Raw genomic sequence first — 17,533 nt, 5'->3', positions numbered from 1 at the left:
CCCATCTATTTCCCATGAAGTGATGGGACCGGATGCCATAATCTTCATTTTCTGAATGTTGAGCTTTCAGCCAACTTTTTCACTCTCCATTTTCACTTTCAGTCAAGAGGCTTTTTAGTTCCTCTTCACTTTCTGTCGTAAGGGTGGTGTCTCATCCTATACCATTATTTCCTCTGCTTCCCCTTTCTTCTTCCCCCAAATAGTTACATTAAAATTTCATTAATTCAAAATTCACTGTTACTATTATTATGCCTATGGAAATATTACTTATAGTTGAGCATTTTACCATACTGGAGTTTATTTTTATACTTTTTTCCACAAATTAATATTTGCCTTATTTTTAAAATTTGCTTAGTATTCTTTAACCCTATTGCTAACTTTCCCCACTCTTTTTAATAGTCTCTTAGTATCCTTTTCCACAGGATAATCATATCAGTTAATCTATTCCTTTTCTCCCTCCTGATAATGTCCTGCCTTTAGATCCCCATTCTCCATCTGTCTGGCTTGTTCTCCAAGCCTGCTGACCAGCTGTCCTCCTGGGACTTCCCTTTGATGTCATCCTTGGAATCCCCTCTTGGAATTTCTCTAGGGTTGGCTTCACTGCTTCCTGGATGTCTTGTCTTCCTTAATCTGGCTTTGCTTGCTTGTTGTGACCAAGCATCTCTACCTTCAGTTGGTTAAAAGTGGTATAGTCACAGAAATCTAGACCACAGACATTTCTAATGACACCCCCTCACTCCTCCTTGGAGCCAAACTCTTGGGAAGCTTTCATGTTCCTGGGGGTGAAACAGAGTCCCCAAAGCAGGCAGGAGGAAAACCATGTGGAGGACTCACGGGTGCACTCCTCCTTCCCCTGTTCCCACTGGTGGAAGATGGATTCACTCCACCCTCTCTGGAGGGAGTGCCTCTGCTGAGCTGGACTGCAGCCCAGTGGGCTCCAGAGGAACAGATGTCTCTCTCATCTACTGTCAACATGTCTTGTCTTGTACTTTTATCTTCCCAAAGATACTGTAAGCTGCCTGAGGGTGAGAGGATGGCTTATATTTCGATTGATCTTTAGTGTAGTTCTAGTTAGATTTTAGAAGAGAGTGAAAATAGATGGGTGTGTTCTATCCACCATCTTAACCCAGAAGTCCTTTGAAACACTTTTTTCAGTTGGCTTCAGGAACACTTCTCCTGAGAGTCATCTTACTTCACTTGAGGACCAACCCCAGTCTTGCTGTGTCCCCCTCCTTTTTCTGATCTCTGCATGTTGAGGGCCTCTGGGCTTGACCTCTTCTTTTTTCTGGATTCACCCCTTAAGTGGCTTCATCCAGTCCTAGAGCTCTAAATTCCATCACTATGCTTATGCTTCCCAAATTGACATCTCCCTTCTGAATTCAGAACTCCCTTCCCAGAGTCTTCCCGTGTATGGCTAAGAAGCATCTCATCCAACTTCTCTTCCCTCCCTGAAATCAGTTCTTCCCCCAGCGTTCTCCACAGTAAGTATGTTAGTCACTCAGTTGTGTCTGACTCTTTGCAACCCCATGGACTGTAGCCCATCAGGCTCCTTGGTCCATGGGATTTTCCAGGCAAGAATACTGGAGTGGGTCACCCTTACCTTCTCCAGGAGATCTTCCTAAACCAGGGATTGAACCCTGGTCTACTGCATTGCAGGCAAATTATTTATTGTCTGAGCTACCAGGGAAGGGCCCTACTATAAACCAGCGACTCAAGCTGACACCTTGGTGTCATTCCTTGACTCTTCTCTGAATCTCATATCCAATCTCTCAGAGAATGCTGAAGACTCTGTTTTTAAAATATGGATTTTTTTTCTATAAAAATCTGGCCACTTCTCATCACCTTAACCACTACCTCAGATATTGTCCTATGTCAAGAAGCTTTCTAGAGCACCTGTGTCAGATATCAGCACCCTTTCCAGGGCAGCACCCTCTGTACATGCATGTGTATCCAATCCCAATCCAATGCCACAGAAGAGATTCTATTCTTCTTTCTTTCCACATCTGTCTCTCCCTTATCCGAGAGTGAAAAACTTGACTCCTATCATTGTCATATAAAAAGGGTCTTAGAGATCAGATAAAACACACGGAAAAATCAGAAAGTGAAGTGAGTAGCTGACCCAAGATGGTACTAGGTAGCTTGCACAGAGTTTTTACGTTTGAAAATTGTGTAATAAGGTGCTTAGTGTTAGAGGAGCACTAATGATACACTCGGAGAAGGCGATGCCACCCCACTCCAGTACTCTTGCCTGGAAAATCCCATGGATGGAGGAGCCTGGTAGGCTGCAGTCCATGGGGTCGCTAGGAGTCGGACACGACTGAGCAACTTCACTTTCACTTTTCACTTTCATACATTGGAGAAGGAAATGGCAACTCACTCCAGTGTTCTTGCCTGGAGAATCCCAGGGATGGTGGGCTGCCGTCTATGGGGTCTGTCACACAGTCGGACGTGACTGAAGCGACTTAGCAGTAGCAGCAATGATACACTATTATAATTTACTTTAACATGCTTTTTTTTTTGCATAATTTCTTTTGGGAACTGTTCTTAGAGACTAGATGCCTGGTTCTGAATAACCATATATGAACACTTTATTACATAATCAAAATATATTTTTTTTTTTTTTTCTGGACAAAAAGTGGAGGCTTGGGGAAACCATGTCACCTGAAATGTCCTTGTCTTAGTTGTGTTTTTCTAGGCCTTTCTTTCTAGACAGGTGAGATTTTTCTGGCATCTCTACCTTTGTGTCATTAGAATAAGGAAGAGAAATTGGAGAAAAGCTACTTCAGCCCAGGAGTGTCCCAGATCTTCTTCCTGGAAGTGGCCTCTTTGTTTCCTCCACATTGTCCCACTGTTACAACATCCCCTTATCTGCCTGAAAGGATTTCCTGAACATCTGGCCTGTGACAACAGTGGCCTCATACCCCCTCCCAGAGGCTGGAAGTGACTTTTTTGGGTCACCTTGACACAAGTACTCAAGAGTTTCCTCCCTAGTATACATATTAGTTCTGGCTGAGGATCACAACAACATTGTTTAATGTTTGATTTGTAAAAACAGTGAGTCTAACTGGTAGGCCAGAGTCTCTGAAATATAAATGTACTCTCTCTGTGGTTCATTTTGCATGCATGCTAAGTCGCTTCAGTCGTGTGACCCTGTGGACTGTAGCCCACTAGGTTCCTCTATCCATGGGATTCTCCAGGCAGGAAAACTGGAGTGGGTTGCCATGCTCTCCTCCAGAGGATCTTCCCCACCCAGGGATCGAACCCATGTTTCTTATGTCTCCGGCATTGGCAGGCGAGTTCTTTACCACTAGCATTCATTTTACTCATCACCTAATATTTAAAAAAAAAATACTCTCAGGGGATTTCCCTAGCAGTCCAGTGGCTAAGACTCCATGCTTCCAGTGCGTGGGGTCCAGGTTTGATCCCTGGTCAGGGAAATAGATCCCACATGCTACAGCTAAAGATCCTGTATGCTGCAACTAATACCCAAGGCAGCCAATAAAATAAAATAAATATTTTTAAGAAGTGCACTCAAAGGAGGTGCTGTTTCCTGATTTGTGCAGAGGACCTGGTGGGCTACTGGTTGCCCTGGTTATGTAAACCTAGAGTCAGGGAGGAAGTGCTAGGAACAGTGGAATAAAGTTTAGATGCTGTGATAGAGGACAGGGCAGGAAGATGTAAGCAGGATGCAACCGGCTACCAGAGAGGAGCCATATGAGCAAAGAACCAAGCTGCCTGTGTGGGCAAACACACACAGGTCGGTTATTCTGACCTTCTGTTGTGTGGTGTGCAATGCAAACCTCTTCTTTACCTTCAATAAAACCTTCATTACCTTAAAAAAAAGTGCTTCCTCAGGAATCTGAAAAAACCCCAGGCCCATCTGTGGAAGAGGAGTTCTACGTCAAGGCCATCAGTTGGGGCAACTTGAAAAAATAGGCAGCATCTTTTATGCTTGATATTCACTAACTTGCCATCAACAAAAAGCTCCTTATAGCAATGGAACTCCAGTTACCAGGCAGGTTCCCAGTCACCAGGCAGGTTCCCAGTCACAGATGTTTGAGGTAGGTGGCCATCAGTACTTGTTGAAATCCCGCTGGAGCTTCATGGTCCTTTTCTGGAGGCGTAGATGTTGTGTTGCTGCACCTTGCCATCCCTGGAATTCAGCAGTGTTCTTAACACAGGTTTTCTACACTCTGGACCCTCTCCCATGAGTTAGATGACAGTATGTGTCACCTAGGATTTTCCACTACTTAAGTGTGTCTTGGTTTACTTTCTTCTTTTTTGAGTTGAATTCCATCGAAACACTAAAGAATGTATCTGTGTTGCTTCTTTTTTTTTTTTTTTAGGGTACCAGAACATCTTGTGAAGAGCATAACTTGGCAGACACTGCAGGCTGTAAATTTTTGCCATAAACACAGTGTAAGTCTCATAATCCCCCTCTAAAAATCAGAAGGCTGCCCTTCACCTGAGGTGGAACCTTTGTACAGAGTTTATATCATACTTTTGTGGAGAAGCTAAAAATGCCAACCTAAGCTATTCCTTCTTGTTCAGGTTTTAAAGATATGTTTATGATTTTAAGAAAGTAGTTTTGTTTATGTTGCTTAGAAACTATCCGGATTTAAGGTAGACTCCTTCTCACTTGGAGTCCACGTTGCTCTGCTGCTACTGCTGCTAAGTCGCTTCAGTCGTGTCCGACTCTGTGCGACCCCATAGACGGCAGCCCACCTCAGATCAGATCAGATCAGATCAGTCGCTCAGTCGTGTCCGACTCTTTGCGACCCCATGAATCGCAGCACACCAGGCCTCCCTGTCCATCACCAACTCCTGGAGTTCACTCAGACTCACGTCCATCGAGTCAGTGATGCCATCCAGCCATCTCATCCTCTGTTGTCCCCTTCTCTTCCTGCCCCCACCCTCCCAGTGTCAGGGTCTTTTCCAATGAATCAACTCTTCGAATGAGGTGGCCAAAGTACTGGAGTTTCAGCTTTAGCATCATTCCTTCCAAAGAAATCCCAGGGCTGATCTCCTTCAGAATGGACTGGTTGGATCTCCTTTCAGTCCAAGGGACTCTCAAGAGTCTTCTCCAACACCACAGTTCAAAAGCATCAATTCTTCGGTGCTCAGCCTTCTTCACAGTCCAACTCTCACATCCATACATGACCACAGGAAAAACCATAGCCTTGACTGACTAGATGAACCTTTGTTGGCAAAGTAATGTCTCTGCTTTTGAATAGGCTATCTAGGTTGGTCATAACTTTCCTTCCAAGGAGTAAGCGTGTTTTAATTTCATGGCTGCAGTCACCATCTGTAGTGATTTTGGAGCCCAGAAGAATAAAGTCTGACACTGTTTCCACTGTTTCCCCATCTATTTCCCATGAAGTGATGGGACCAGACGCCATGATCTTCGTTTTCTGAATGTTGAGCTTTAAGCCAACTTTTTCACTCTCCTCTTTCACTTTCATCAAGAGGCTTTTGAGTTCCTCTTCACTTTCTGCCATAAGGTACCCTCAAAATACTGTGAAATTGGGGAGGGGAACCCCAGATGACTCATGCCTGTTGCACGTATTACGTGGAGTCCCAAGTGTGATGCACACCAGCTCGTGTCTGCATAGGTGAGTTAGGAGTGCCAGGGCTGCAACGAAGCAGCCAGTGGAAACCTCGTGAGCACTCTTAGCCACAGCAAGGCTGGCGGGAGGTACAGTGGACTGCTGCCCAGGTGGTGTGACTTCACAGACACTGGGTAGCCTCCTGCTCCCTTGGCTTCAACACAGCCCACTCCTTGCATACAGGAAGCCAGACTCCAATATCAGAGCTTCATTTTGGCCCCAAGGGCAGTTTACTGCATTTTGTCATCCTGACAACGTCCAGGGTCAATTTCACTGGTAGGGCTGAAATGCCTTTCTCGAGCTGTTCTAACTTTTTTTTTTTTCCTCTGAAGCTGCCTTCTCAGAAGGAAATATGAGAGTAGGCAGCACTTCTCCCAGCTGAGCCTCCACCTAGCTGAAGGCTACAATCTGTGTCCAAATGCGTGCGCACCAGGGAGTGTGGATGCCTTATACGTACTGCTCTTCACTGAGAGTGAGGGCCAGCAGTTTGCTGATAGCAGGTTTTAGGAGCGGGGTGGGGGAGTGGGGGGAGTGAGAGAGACGGCAGAAAGGCCCTGGTGGGGAAAAGCAGAGACACTAAGAACAAATATAATGCATACCACAGCTCCCTGGAGAGCCCCTGAAACTGTTTGGCCACATGTGCTTGGGGGGAGGGCTGTAGAAACTTGTAAAGAATTCCCAGAACAGAATAGGAGCACATTCTTGCTTACAAGTACTTCTGACCATCTGTCATCACGATATTCAAGGGTGTACCCATTATAATAATATTTGAAGCCAGGAGTAAAAAAGTGGAGATCTCAGGCCCATTAATTGCTGAGAACCAGATCTGTTGTAACAAAATAATTCAGAAATTGTCTTCTCCCAATTTTTCCAGAATAATAAATACCCGTGGGGAAACACTGACACCCGGGTCTCACCCTGAAGATCCTTTGGAGTGAGAACTAGGCCAGGCATAAGAGGAACCTCTGTCCTAGCTCCAAATTTTAGAAAGTCAAGAACACCCCAGGGTATCAGCCCTAAGCCAGAGAGGGTCTCTCAGATTGCAGAAGCCTCTAACATTCTCCTCCAGAGAGGAAAACACCAAGAAGGGAAGGTTATTAGAGACCTAAACAGTATTTTGACCCCACTGTTGTTTTTATGTAATTGCTAATTGGTTGTTTTTTATTGTTGTTGAAGATTTGTTCCTTACCAAAAAAAAGCACTATTTAATAGGAAAATCATGTGAAGGTTCTTAAGCATTCTTCTAACATCACCCTGTTAAACAATGTCAGCTGTGGTCTGGAAACCACAGGTGATTTGTGTCTAAACCCTGGCAGTGGCGTGGGGGCTACATCCGGTGGGGTGGAGGGGCAGTAAGGAGACTGGATGTGTGTGGGATGGAGCTGACATCTAGTGACTCCCCAGAGGGTGTGCGCTGCCTGCGTTTGTTTATCTTGTGGGGACAAATGTCAGAGCTGGAAGGGAGGTCTCTTGGCAAGCTGCTGCTTCCCGCCCATCTCTTCCTCAGCTTATCTCAGCAGGCCCAGGGCTTGTCCTGTTTACCAGGCGGAATGTGTTCTGTTCTCAGTTAAACAACTGAATTATGAATTCTGCTTAGGCACCAACTTGCAGCTCCTGCAGCCATGCTGCAGTCCTCCCCAGAGCCTTTTAACACTTTATCTATCACCTAAGGTAGCCAGATTAAATACACCCAGTTAAATTTGAATTTCAAGTAAACAGTCATAAACACTTTAGTATAAATATGTTCCAAACACTACATGGGATGTACTTCTACTAAAAAATTGTTGTTTATCTTTCTACCCTACTTTCATTTTTCTTTTCACATTTATTGGTCCTTTAGGGCCCTCCAGGAATTGGGGTTGATTCAGGCTATGGTGGTTATGGTACTCGATTTATTTTAGGCTACTGTTTTGTAGTCTGTTATCTTAAAGGTCAGTGAGAGGTTCAAACAGCCTCAGATATTTGCTGGATATTCATGTATTTTATTTAGTCCCTATATTAGGGTTGCTCCTGTTTAATCTGCTCGGGTTTGATGTTTGTGACTAGTGCATACACAGGGATGTGAAGCCGGAAAACATCCTCGTCACGAAACAGTCTGTGATTAAGCTTTGTGACTTTGGATTTGCTCGACTTTTGAGTGAGTATCAAAGTTTTCTTTAGTTAAGTGTCAAAGCTAGAGAGATTTTTAATATGATAAAGGACCTAAGTGCTACAGGAAGCTAGTTCTTGTATATTTAGGGCATAAGCTTGCAAGTTGCAATTACTGAAAACACACATACAGTGGTTTAAAAATGTATATGCTATATGTACATTTTATCACAATAAAGGGCTTACTAATACGTATATTACCCTTCATTTTTTGCTAAAATAGTGCTTTTTAAACTATTTTAGAAGCGTGGCTTTCAATGTTGGCTGTAGATTAGAATCATCTGGGAAGCAATAAACTCTAAAAACCATATTGATACCCCTCTAGGGATTCTGATTTAATTGGACTGGTGTGGGGCTCAAACATCAGTAATTTTTAAAAAGGACTATATTCCAGGTGGTTTTCATGTGTAACCAGTATTGCGAAGCACTGATGTAGAAAAACCACAGGTGGGGCACAAGCTTGATTTCTCAGGTCTTCCGCGTCCCCGTTCTGACTCCCTGCTTGCACTGCTCCCTCTGTTTTCCATGTCCCATCACTGGCCAGCTGGACCGAGCGACTACTACACAGACTACGTGGCCACCAGGTGGTACCGCTCCCCAGAGCTGCTGGTGGGGGACACGCAATACGGCCCCCCGGTAGATGTTTGGGCGATTGGCTGTGTCTTTGCTGAGCTGCTGTCAGGCGTTCCTCTGTGGCCAGGAAAATCAGATGTGGATCAGCTCTATCTGATTAGGAAAACCTTGGGTAAGTGCTGGTTTTTGTCCCATCTTTTGGAAACCTGATAGTTTTACCCATGTCAGGGCAGAGCCAAGTTCCTAGTCTCATCCAGTGCCCCTTACAGTCACGAAAGAGCGAAACTCTCAGAGCCTCATTGTAATGGCTCCATGAACGGTGTCCTTTGTAGGTATAGGCCCTGACTGATACAGCACCAATGGGAGGAAACCATGGAGCAGTGCTTGCTAACTGATCTAATGTTTTTGAGAGGATGAAAAACATTGTTTTCCTATTTTTAAAAAATTTTTATTGAAGTATAATTGACTTACAATATTGTGTTAGTTTCAGAAAACTATACCCAGTATTTTATAATATACATATAACTGATCTAATTTTACCTTTCTCTTTCTTCTTGTCCAAAGGAGACCTCATTCCTAGGCACCAACATGTATTTAGCACAAATCAGTACTTCAGTGGGGTAAAAATTCCAGACCCTGAAGATATGGTGAGTGACCTATTTTGGTAAGAGTTCTGCAGGTCAGAGCTACGTTTACCAGGGTATTTAAGTGGTGATCATTCTCACTCAATGAATATACATGGGGAGTTGCAGTCTAACTAAGTTTTGATAGTTAGGCACCTGCCTGAGCCCCATGGTCCACTTGGCACCAGAAGATCAGTCTAAGAGTGGAAAAGAAAACGGGGGCAAATTCGCTACAAGACCCTGGCCTTCAGTGCTAATTTACAGACAGCTCATAGCAGAGCATGGCCATCATGTTGGACAGGATTGCAGAGCTGCCTGCCCCAAACTCGCCTGTCCATCATTTTCAGCAGCTGAAGCTACAAAGCTCAGAGCTGATCAACTTGTAGAAGATGACTCCTCCAGGAAAATCCAGCATGGTCCAAACCCCTACTCTACTGTGCTCTCAGTCCCAGCCCATGGGCAGCATGGTGATGAACTTGCTTGGCCAGCCTCACTCTGATACCTGTTCTTTTGGCCAATGTGGAGAAAACACATATTTTTCAAAAACGGAAAAAATTTAAAATGTGCATAGTCTAAACCACTTTCAAGAATTTAGTCCAGTGAAATTATTAGATAAGAGTATAAAGATACAGCAAACATTTTTTGATAGAAACATGACATTCTTTAACAGAAATCATTTCCTTTAGAGAATTAAATAGGTCATGGTTAACGTCCTTACAATAGAAATACCACATAGCTAATAAAAATAATTAGATTCATATGTAATCACCTGATAAAAAAGGTCTGTAACATATTACTAAATGAAAAAAAGTTATAAAACAGTATCCATAATTTGACATAACTTTAATGAATTTTAAATAAATATACATGTTTACATGTACAAATATAAAATAATATGACAACCTCAAGAAAATCAGGCTATAAAGATTTTTATATTTATGAAATAAATGGCTGCAAGGTATAGTATACCAAAATATTAATAGCGAATGTCTCTTTGTGGTGGGACAATTTGTTTCTTTCTTTATGGTTTTTTAAAGTGTCTTCTAATGAGCCTGTATTATAATCAGAAACATTTCAGAGCACAGTTAAGGTCTTTGAAGTCCTGAGTTCCTACTGTCTAAGGAAGGTAGTTTCACACTGAAGTGAACCCTCCTCCATCGCTCAGTTTCCAGGTGGAGGCTCCAGCCAGTTCCATCAGAGCTGTCTGTCTCTGCAAACTCTGGGCCTGTCCTTCAGTGAAAGTCTCCCACCTCCCACTGCCCTGCCGCCCTCCTCCGGCAGCACTGGGAATAGGAAAAGTGGGGCAGCAGGGAGCCTTCAAGGCCACAGAAGCAGGAATGACACCTGACATATGGCAGGCGACCCAGGTGCTCCCCTGTGACCTGGACATGCCCAGTGTCACACTAAATATCCCTTAGTGAACTTCCTGTTTGCTCTTCTACCAGAGAAACCTCAGAAACAACCCAGGTTTCATCAGTGTAAAAGGCTTCCCATGGTTTCCCAGAGGTTGTCCTGCAGGGGATTTCCTGTTGACAGAAACACAGGAAGACGCAGCGTGGGGGCTGCACAGGTTGAATATCTGTGCCCGAGTCCCTCTGCCTGTCACCAACCCTGCCCGAAGGAGGCCTGCATGCTTCTGGGGCAGGGAAACCGGCTAAGCAGGCAGGATGGGCCCCTGCCTATCACAGCCAACCAGCTGGCCTCATCCTAGGCGTCCTGGCTGAAACAGCAGACCTCAGTGTCAGCAATGTCAAGGCAGTCTCCAGTGGTGCTCAGATTCAACACACAAAAATAGCAAGAGAAATAGTTTAGCTTTGGGAATGGAGTGGGCTGCTCTTAAAGGCTCATAAAGATCTGCTTTAGGATTTTATTTTTCCCTGTTGATCTTAGGCAACTCCAAAACTGAGGCTCTTATCTCTTGTCAGTGATGAATAACTGCACACTTGGGAATGGGTTGCTGTTGGCTGGTTCCCTGAACTAAGTAACCCTGTGCTCTTAAGCTTGATGGCAGCACCAGGGAACCGCCGTCTTTATACACACGATTCATCTTTGTCATTTATTTTACTCAGCCTGGTTAGCTCTTAGTTTCTCCTTTAGTTTTCCTCCTTTTTAGCCTCTTTATCAGTGGTGTGGGCTTCCCTGGTGGCTCATACGGTAAAGAATCCGCCTGCAGTGTGGGAGACTTGAACTGGCCTGTCTGCCTGACACACGGCATTCCTTCTATTTTATAGTGTTTATCACTCCTGATTGTCGCCTGCCTGTGACCAGAGCCAAATAGCCTTAAATGACCAAAGGGAGATTGATGGATGTCTGCTCAGGAGACTCTTTAAACAGTAGGGTAATCAGGGGGACAGCAGGCTCCTGTGGGAGGAGAGAACAGTGTTTATTCCAGAAAACCAAGAATGTCTGTTCACCTGGGTAGGGAAAAAAATCTTTGTTACATAGCTCCCTTTAGGTAAATGTCAGTAAATGCCATAATTAGGACCCCTTTCTAGAAATGCCAAACATTATTCTGAGACAAGGCAAGTTATATAAATTGGAGCAGAAAACAGGGAAATAACAATTGCTTGACAAGTGTTTTTTTTGTTTTTTTTTTCCATTAGTATTCCCTCACAGTTTGCTACCTGAATCTGTTCTTTAGGAAGTAAAGGGGGTAAATGGTTAGGAAGAAAATTTGGAAAAGCGGTTTAGAGGATGGGGGAGAGTATAAGCTTATAAAACATTTTGGAAGTGGGGAAAGAAGGAACTTATGAAACAGACATAGGTGGGAGGTGGGGTGGGCAGAGGGTGGAGGAGGCAAAGAAGGTTCCAGGAAAATGCTTCTTGCACTGAAAAATTCAATCTGAAGTAACTTTATATTTGAATATATGCTGTAAATAAAATCCCTATTTTCTTTCTTTTTCAACAGGAACCACTTGAATTAAAATTTCCAAACATCTCTTATTCTGCCCTGGGCCTCTTAAAGGTAAAATCATGGCTTCCAACAGACCTGGGAGTACAGGGCAGCTGTATCACTGGGGAATCTGAATGATTTATGTCAATCCATGGATTGAAAAGAGTTCCTTTTAGAATTATTCTTCTCACTTGAAAAGTATATGTACTTTTCATTTTTAAAATGAGTCACATAACGGTGAAAACAACTGTAAGTATTTTTCACTTTAAATAACCCTAATATTGTACTTGAAATGTAAATTTTTTTTTCCTTTTCTCTAATTTTATTTTATTTTTAAACTTTACATAATTGTATTAGTTTTGCCAAATATCAAAATGAATTGTAAATTTTTAAGAGGAGGAATTCTTTTTTTTTTTTTACAAAAAGAATCCTTTTCTTTAAAAAAAAAACAAACAAAAAAACCTGTTTAGCCATAGGATTCTTTTAAATAACCAACACTTTAATATATTGAAAGTAGGTTTCAACTTTAAAACTTGATTTCCATACACATTTTCAAAAGTATATAGCCCTTGTGTAAAATGAGGTACCAATTAAAATATTTGCAAGTTAAGGTCAATGTCCCACCCATGATAAAAAGTATTTAGAACATTTACTGATGCATTTATAATTTTAGAAATGAGACAGTTCCTTGAGGCATGTAATTGTGAGATTTAATCTATCTAAGTATGAGCCCTCTAGCCTATGGCAGAGCAAGTAGTTAAGAATGATGTAACATAGAGAGAGGTATGTCTCTTCTCTCTTACATACATGTAACACATAGGCTATTTCTGTAAGAACAAACAAAAAATGACTGATTTTAGAAGACAGAATAGGAGAACTAGAGTGATGAAGAGACTTTGCTACATACTGTATGGTTTATTTTTATCACATGTAGATATTATTTTTTAAATAAAAAAACTAGGTTTTACAAAGTATAGTCAAGTGCCCAAAATGGGTTAGGAGGATTATTCTAGTGAGACAGTGAGGTGAACTCAAAAATCATGTCCTACTCCCTCAGGGCAGAGCACTGAATGCCTCAAGAACAGAACAAGGTGAAGAAAAGGATTTGTTACTATTTCTAGAACTATTTATTAATTCATTACGTGGTTACCCATTCAGGAATGATTGTGGAAGGAATGAAAGTCATGATTGGTGTGTTTTTCTTACTTTTTCCTCCTTTTGTTCCCAACTGAAGAGTTTAATATTTCAAAGAAGAAAAAATGATATTAATAAGTTTATACAGTTTTAGAGAGTAAGAAGAGGGGGTTTTCTGTCTTTTAGGGCTGTCTCCACATGAATCCTGCCGAGAGACTGACGTGTGAGCAGCTGTTGCAGCATTCGTATTTTGACAGTATCAGAGAAATAGGGGATTCGGCAAAACAGCATGAGAAACCAACAAGGAAGACCCTACGACAGAGCCGAAAGCACTTGCCGGGGGTAAAAATGGGGCACTGCTTTACAGAAGCATGCGAGGTTGCAATATCAGATGAGTTCATACCTGCCATCTGGTATAGAGTCTGAATCTATACTTGAGGTGTCGGTTGAGGCTTGCAGTTCCAGCATCCTGTTATTTTTGCGTGAGGACACACAGATCACAAAATCTACCGGCCAGGGTCCCAGAGACACTTACTGCTAAGGGCCCTTCTTCCTGAATCCTGAAGATGACCTTGCCTCGTGGCTCCCTGCTGCCACCCAGGGGCCAGGGCTTTTGCTGTGCAGGAGCACAGGTCCCAGACAGAGACAAGGGTGTGAATTCCGCTGAGCATGCTTCTTGTGCTTTGGAAAATGAAATTAAATTTACCCCAGGCGGCTCTCTGTCATCATGTTTACCTTCAGTATTGATTGACATTCCAGCTTTATCTGAAAAAGGAACTGTTTTCCTCCTTGACCCGTTAATCATCAGAGTTGGCTGTGGTAAACGTGGTGATGATTGCTTTCAACGAGAACAGCAGAACAGTACCTTTAACCAGAGCACAGCATCCAGGCTGCACACTGGGAGCCTGTGAAGATTTGTGATTGCTATAAAGTGGGAAGAGTGGCCTTGCATTGTCTTGTCATAAGCCAAGAGCTGTAAAGATTTAGAATGGATTGTAGTTGGAGCCACAGTTAGGATGAGCTGGCTGCTCCTGATTGCTTCTTTCATCTGCTCAGGTGCCCCTTAAGCTTTAAATTATCTTGCTTAGTCTTTCCTTTTGCAGCTTCCATTGCTGAGTGGTATCTGGGTGGTGTTTGTGAGGTTTGGAGGAGAGAAGAGGGTGGATGCTCCATTAGGAACAGGTATAACATGAAACCCAGTGCCCTAAAATAGACCAGAGTTAGGAAGTTAAGAATGCTTTTCATACAAAGCAGATAGACTTTCCCCTCAGAGTTACCTCTTACCTTACTGTTTCTTTGTGTTCAGGAGTACAGCGTCTTGATATAAATATTTTTACTTGAAAGAATAGGGGAACCTCACTAATTTGTATATCGCTTGTAGGTTTGATTTAAAAGTCCTGAAAAGTATTCATTTTTCAGATACCTAAGTCCATATAGTACCATAAAAAATATGTGTTCCCTTGCCTTCATTTGACATTGAGGATGAATTCAAACATTTTCTGGCAGCATTAAAGGAGCAGTTTTGCCTTTTTAAGTAATGTAGTAGGTGGCCAAATCATCTGAGTGCTTCAGACATCAGTTTTCTTTGCTGTAAGACAAGGTATTGGCTTAAATGATCCCTAAGGTCCCAGCAAGCTCTAAAGCGTCTGCCTGCAATGCAGAAGACCTGTGTTTGATCCCTGGGTTGGGAAGATCCCCTGGAGAAGGAAATAGCAACCCACTCCAGTATTCTTGCCTGGAGAATCCCATGGACAGAGGAGCCTGGTAGGCTAGTTTACGGGTTGCAAAGAGTCAGACATGACTGAGCGACTTCACTTCAAGGTCCCAGCAAGCTCTTAACTCCTGTGAATCTATGCTTTTTTTCCCAATACTGTTAACATGTAGATTTCCCCTTCCTTTTCATATCCTCTCAATTTCCTTTAAAGTACATATTTTGCTTTATAATAAACAATAAATCTTGAAAAGCAGAGACCAGATTTACAGGAGGCACTGAGCTCCATGTCCATCAATTCCTCCATCTTGATTGGAGCCCCTGAGCTCCAGATGTAAACATTCTTTTTCTCTCAGATCCTGGATTCTATGCAGAAAGAGTATTTCTGTGCTGAAAAAATTGACCTTTTTTTGACCGTGTTATGGATAATGAAAAAAGTGTGTGGCATTGAACGTAACTCTGTTTTGTATTTTCAGTTGCAGTGCCTACCTCAGCTGACCAGCAGCAGCATCCTTCCAGCTCTGGATAACAAGAAACATTGCTATAACACCAAGAAACTTAACTACCATTTTCCAAACATTTAAAGAGCTTGGAGATTGATGATAAAAAAAGAGTTGATCATCAATTTGAATAAAACACACATTTGGTTGAAAACAATCACAACGTTGGAAGAAGCCTCAGGAGAAAATTAAGTAACTAAGTGGGGGAGGCCAAATGGCAAGATGTGAAGGAAAATTCCAGAGGCAGTCTTCCATGCATGACAATGCTGTCCAGAACAGAAGGGAACAACTTCTTTGGATTTTCATTTGTATTTTTATTGTATCTAAGTAGCTGAGCTAATGGACAGAATATAAACTGTATCTACTGTACTTGCCCATACCTCTGGCAAAATAGAGATGCAAAAGAAAAAAGATTTATGCTATAATCGTACCAGATAGAACAGGTGAAAATGGATTACAGAATGCCCATATATTTTTTTTGGATCTCTGTTGCTTTGAGACCTGTCTCCTGCTTCTTCAGATTTTCTCATCATATTTAAGGAGGGTTTTAGTTCTTAAAAGCAAAATATTTAAAATTCCATTTCCTGCTTGTTCTAGTTCTTGATTTTTATATATGGAAACGTCTTGAATATTTGAGTCATTCAAAATATTTAAAATTATGTGGATTATCATAAAAGGACTGTAATTTATCTGCTTATATATTTAATGATGTGTTTATAGACACTTCTTACATATACTTTGGTCTTAACCTTTAGTAAAGGATGCATCTTAGTCATTTTTGCAGGCAAGATGGGTTGACTATAATCTGTCTACATTTGTTCACCCAGTTACCCTTGCAAACAATGGCATGAAGCTTGGCAGTTGACCGAGGGGTAGAACAAGATCTACAGGCTTTGCAGGAACTCAGCCTGCCAGCCTGAAAGTAATTAGTACTCCATTCTCTCCAGTTCTGCCTCAGACCTGGAGACAGAGCAACAGGCAGGACTATATACAGTGATCTGGGTTTTGGAAGAAACTGCTTATAAACTTTCACTTGGATCATAAGAGACATTATGTTTTCCCTGAAATATCTTTTTACACTCTATGTATATGTTGTATATATATGTATACTGCACACACATATGTGTGTGTATATATACCAACCTAACAGCTAAACACTAACAATAATAGGCCAAAGTGATATTATTGAGAATTGCTAGCTTTGTACAGTGGTACTTAAAATGATGACATATAATTAGTTTTGATTTGGCCTATTGCTTCTATTCAAAAAGCTTTTTCATCTTTGTCCCCTGGACATAAGGGCAATATGAAGCAATAAGTCTGTTTCTTATTGCTCAACCCCATTCTTGATTGATGTGCTGCTATTTCCTAGCAGTTCTCAGCCATGGTTTTTGAAGATGTATTTTACTGTTTACTATATCTTCAAAACATTTCTTCTGCACTTTAATTTACTGCCATATTAATTTTCTTCATGACAGCATTTGACGGTTTTTACTTACTACACAGTGATCTACCAAATTCTGGCATCTGTTCAATAATTTTGAGTATCCCAGCCAGTTTAATGATAGCCTGAGGCTTCCTGATGTATGTAGCTTCTTGCATAAAGCTGACAGTGGGCTAAATAACCAGTCACAATATAATCTAATTCTTGTTACATAGACTTTGATTCAAATGACAAAGAAGGACATCCAACTTCTGCAGTAGTGTAAATTTTGTATTTTCTTTTTTCTTTACTCCTAACAATGCACCTGACGAGGCAGATGACTGCAACTGCCTAATTTATCCAGTATTTTTAAAGAATCCCATTCAGAATAGAAAAGTGTTGCCAGACTAACTTGTGGCCAATCAGGTGCTTCATCACATAGTAATCAAACAAACCTGAGATAGAAGTGGTCATTTTTTTCTGACTTCTATAAAATGTATGCTTATACTTAACCATATCCGTGATCCTTTCTTTCTTCATCATGGAATCACCACTGTTTCACATGAGACAAACATTTTCTGATTTTTTAAATGACAGTGGCAATTATATTAGTAAATAGTATATCATTTATGGCATGTGCTATTTACATAACCCAGTTTCTAAACACAACTAAAATTCATTTTTCTACTATAAGAGTGCATTACAGAAAGTGTTTATTTTAAAACTATCTCCAGTCAAGGTTATATCTAACAGAATAATGTTCAAACCAAACATATAGACATCCACAAACAAGTTGGCATATAACTAACAATAATAGAATCAGGGCCATTTCAAAGAGGTAAAAATAAAGATCTGATTTTTATCTATTTGTGATATTCATTATCACTGAGTTCTAGACATAAAGTGAATTTTGTGCTTACAC

The 17,533-nt window shown here is 41.6% G+C and overlaps 1 protein-coding gene across 2 annotated transcripts in view; it reads left to right on the top strand.

Moving 5' to 3' along the window:
* Positions 1 to 17,209, top strand: part of CDKL1 (cyclin-dependent kinase-like 1 (CDC2-related kinase)) — a 51,364-nt gene extending 34,155 nt beyond the window's left edge. For both annotated transcript variants that reach the window (XM_010842250.1, XM_010842249.1), the window contains 7 exons: positions 4,347 to 4,419; positions 7,653 to 7,743; positions 8,299 to 8,499; positions 8,892 to 8,974; positions 11,859 to 11,915; positions 13,164 to 13,319; positions 15,165 to 17,209. In XM_010842250.1, coding sequence (XP_010840552.1) covers positions 4,347 to 4,419; positions 7,653 to 7,743; positions 8,299 to 8,499; positions 8,892 to 8,974; positions 11,859 to 11,915; positions 13,164 to 13,319; positions 15,165 to 15,272 — 769 coding nt within the window. In that variant the 3' untranslated portion in view covers positions 15,273 to 17,209. The remainder of the gene's footprint in view (positions 1 to 4,346; positions 4,420 to 7,652; positions 7,744 to 8,298; positions 8,500 to 8,891; positions 8,975 to 11,858; positions 11,916 to 13,163; positions 13,320 to 15,164) is intronic.
* Positions 17,210 to 17,533: the final 324 nt, after the last annotated feature.

The sequence above is a fragment of the Bison bison genome, unplaced genomic scaffold (genome assembly GCF_000754665.1).
Source record: "Bison bison bison isolate TAMUID 2011002044 unplaced genomic scaffold, Bison_UMD1.0 scf7180017864174, whole genome shotgun sequence".
In the NCBI taxonomy this organism is placed as follows: domain Eukaryota; kingdom Metazoa; phylum Chordata; class Mammalia; order Artiodactyla; family Bovidae; genus Bison; species Bison bison.
The sequence above is the reverse complement of the archived record's forward strand: the minus strand, read 5'-3'. Positions and strand labels throughout refer to the sequence as shown.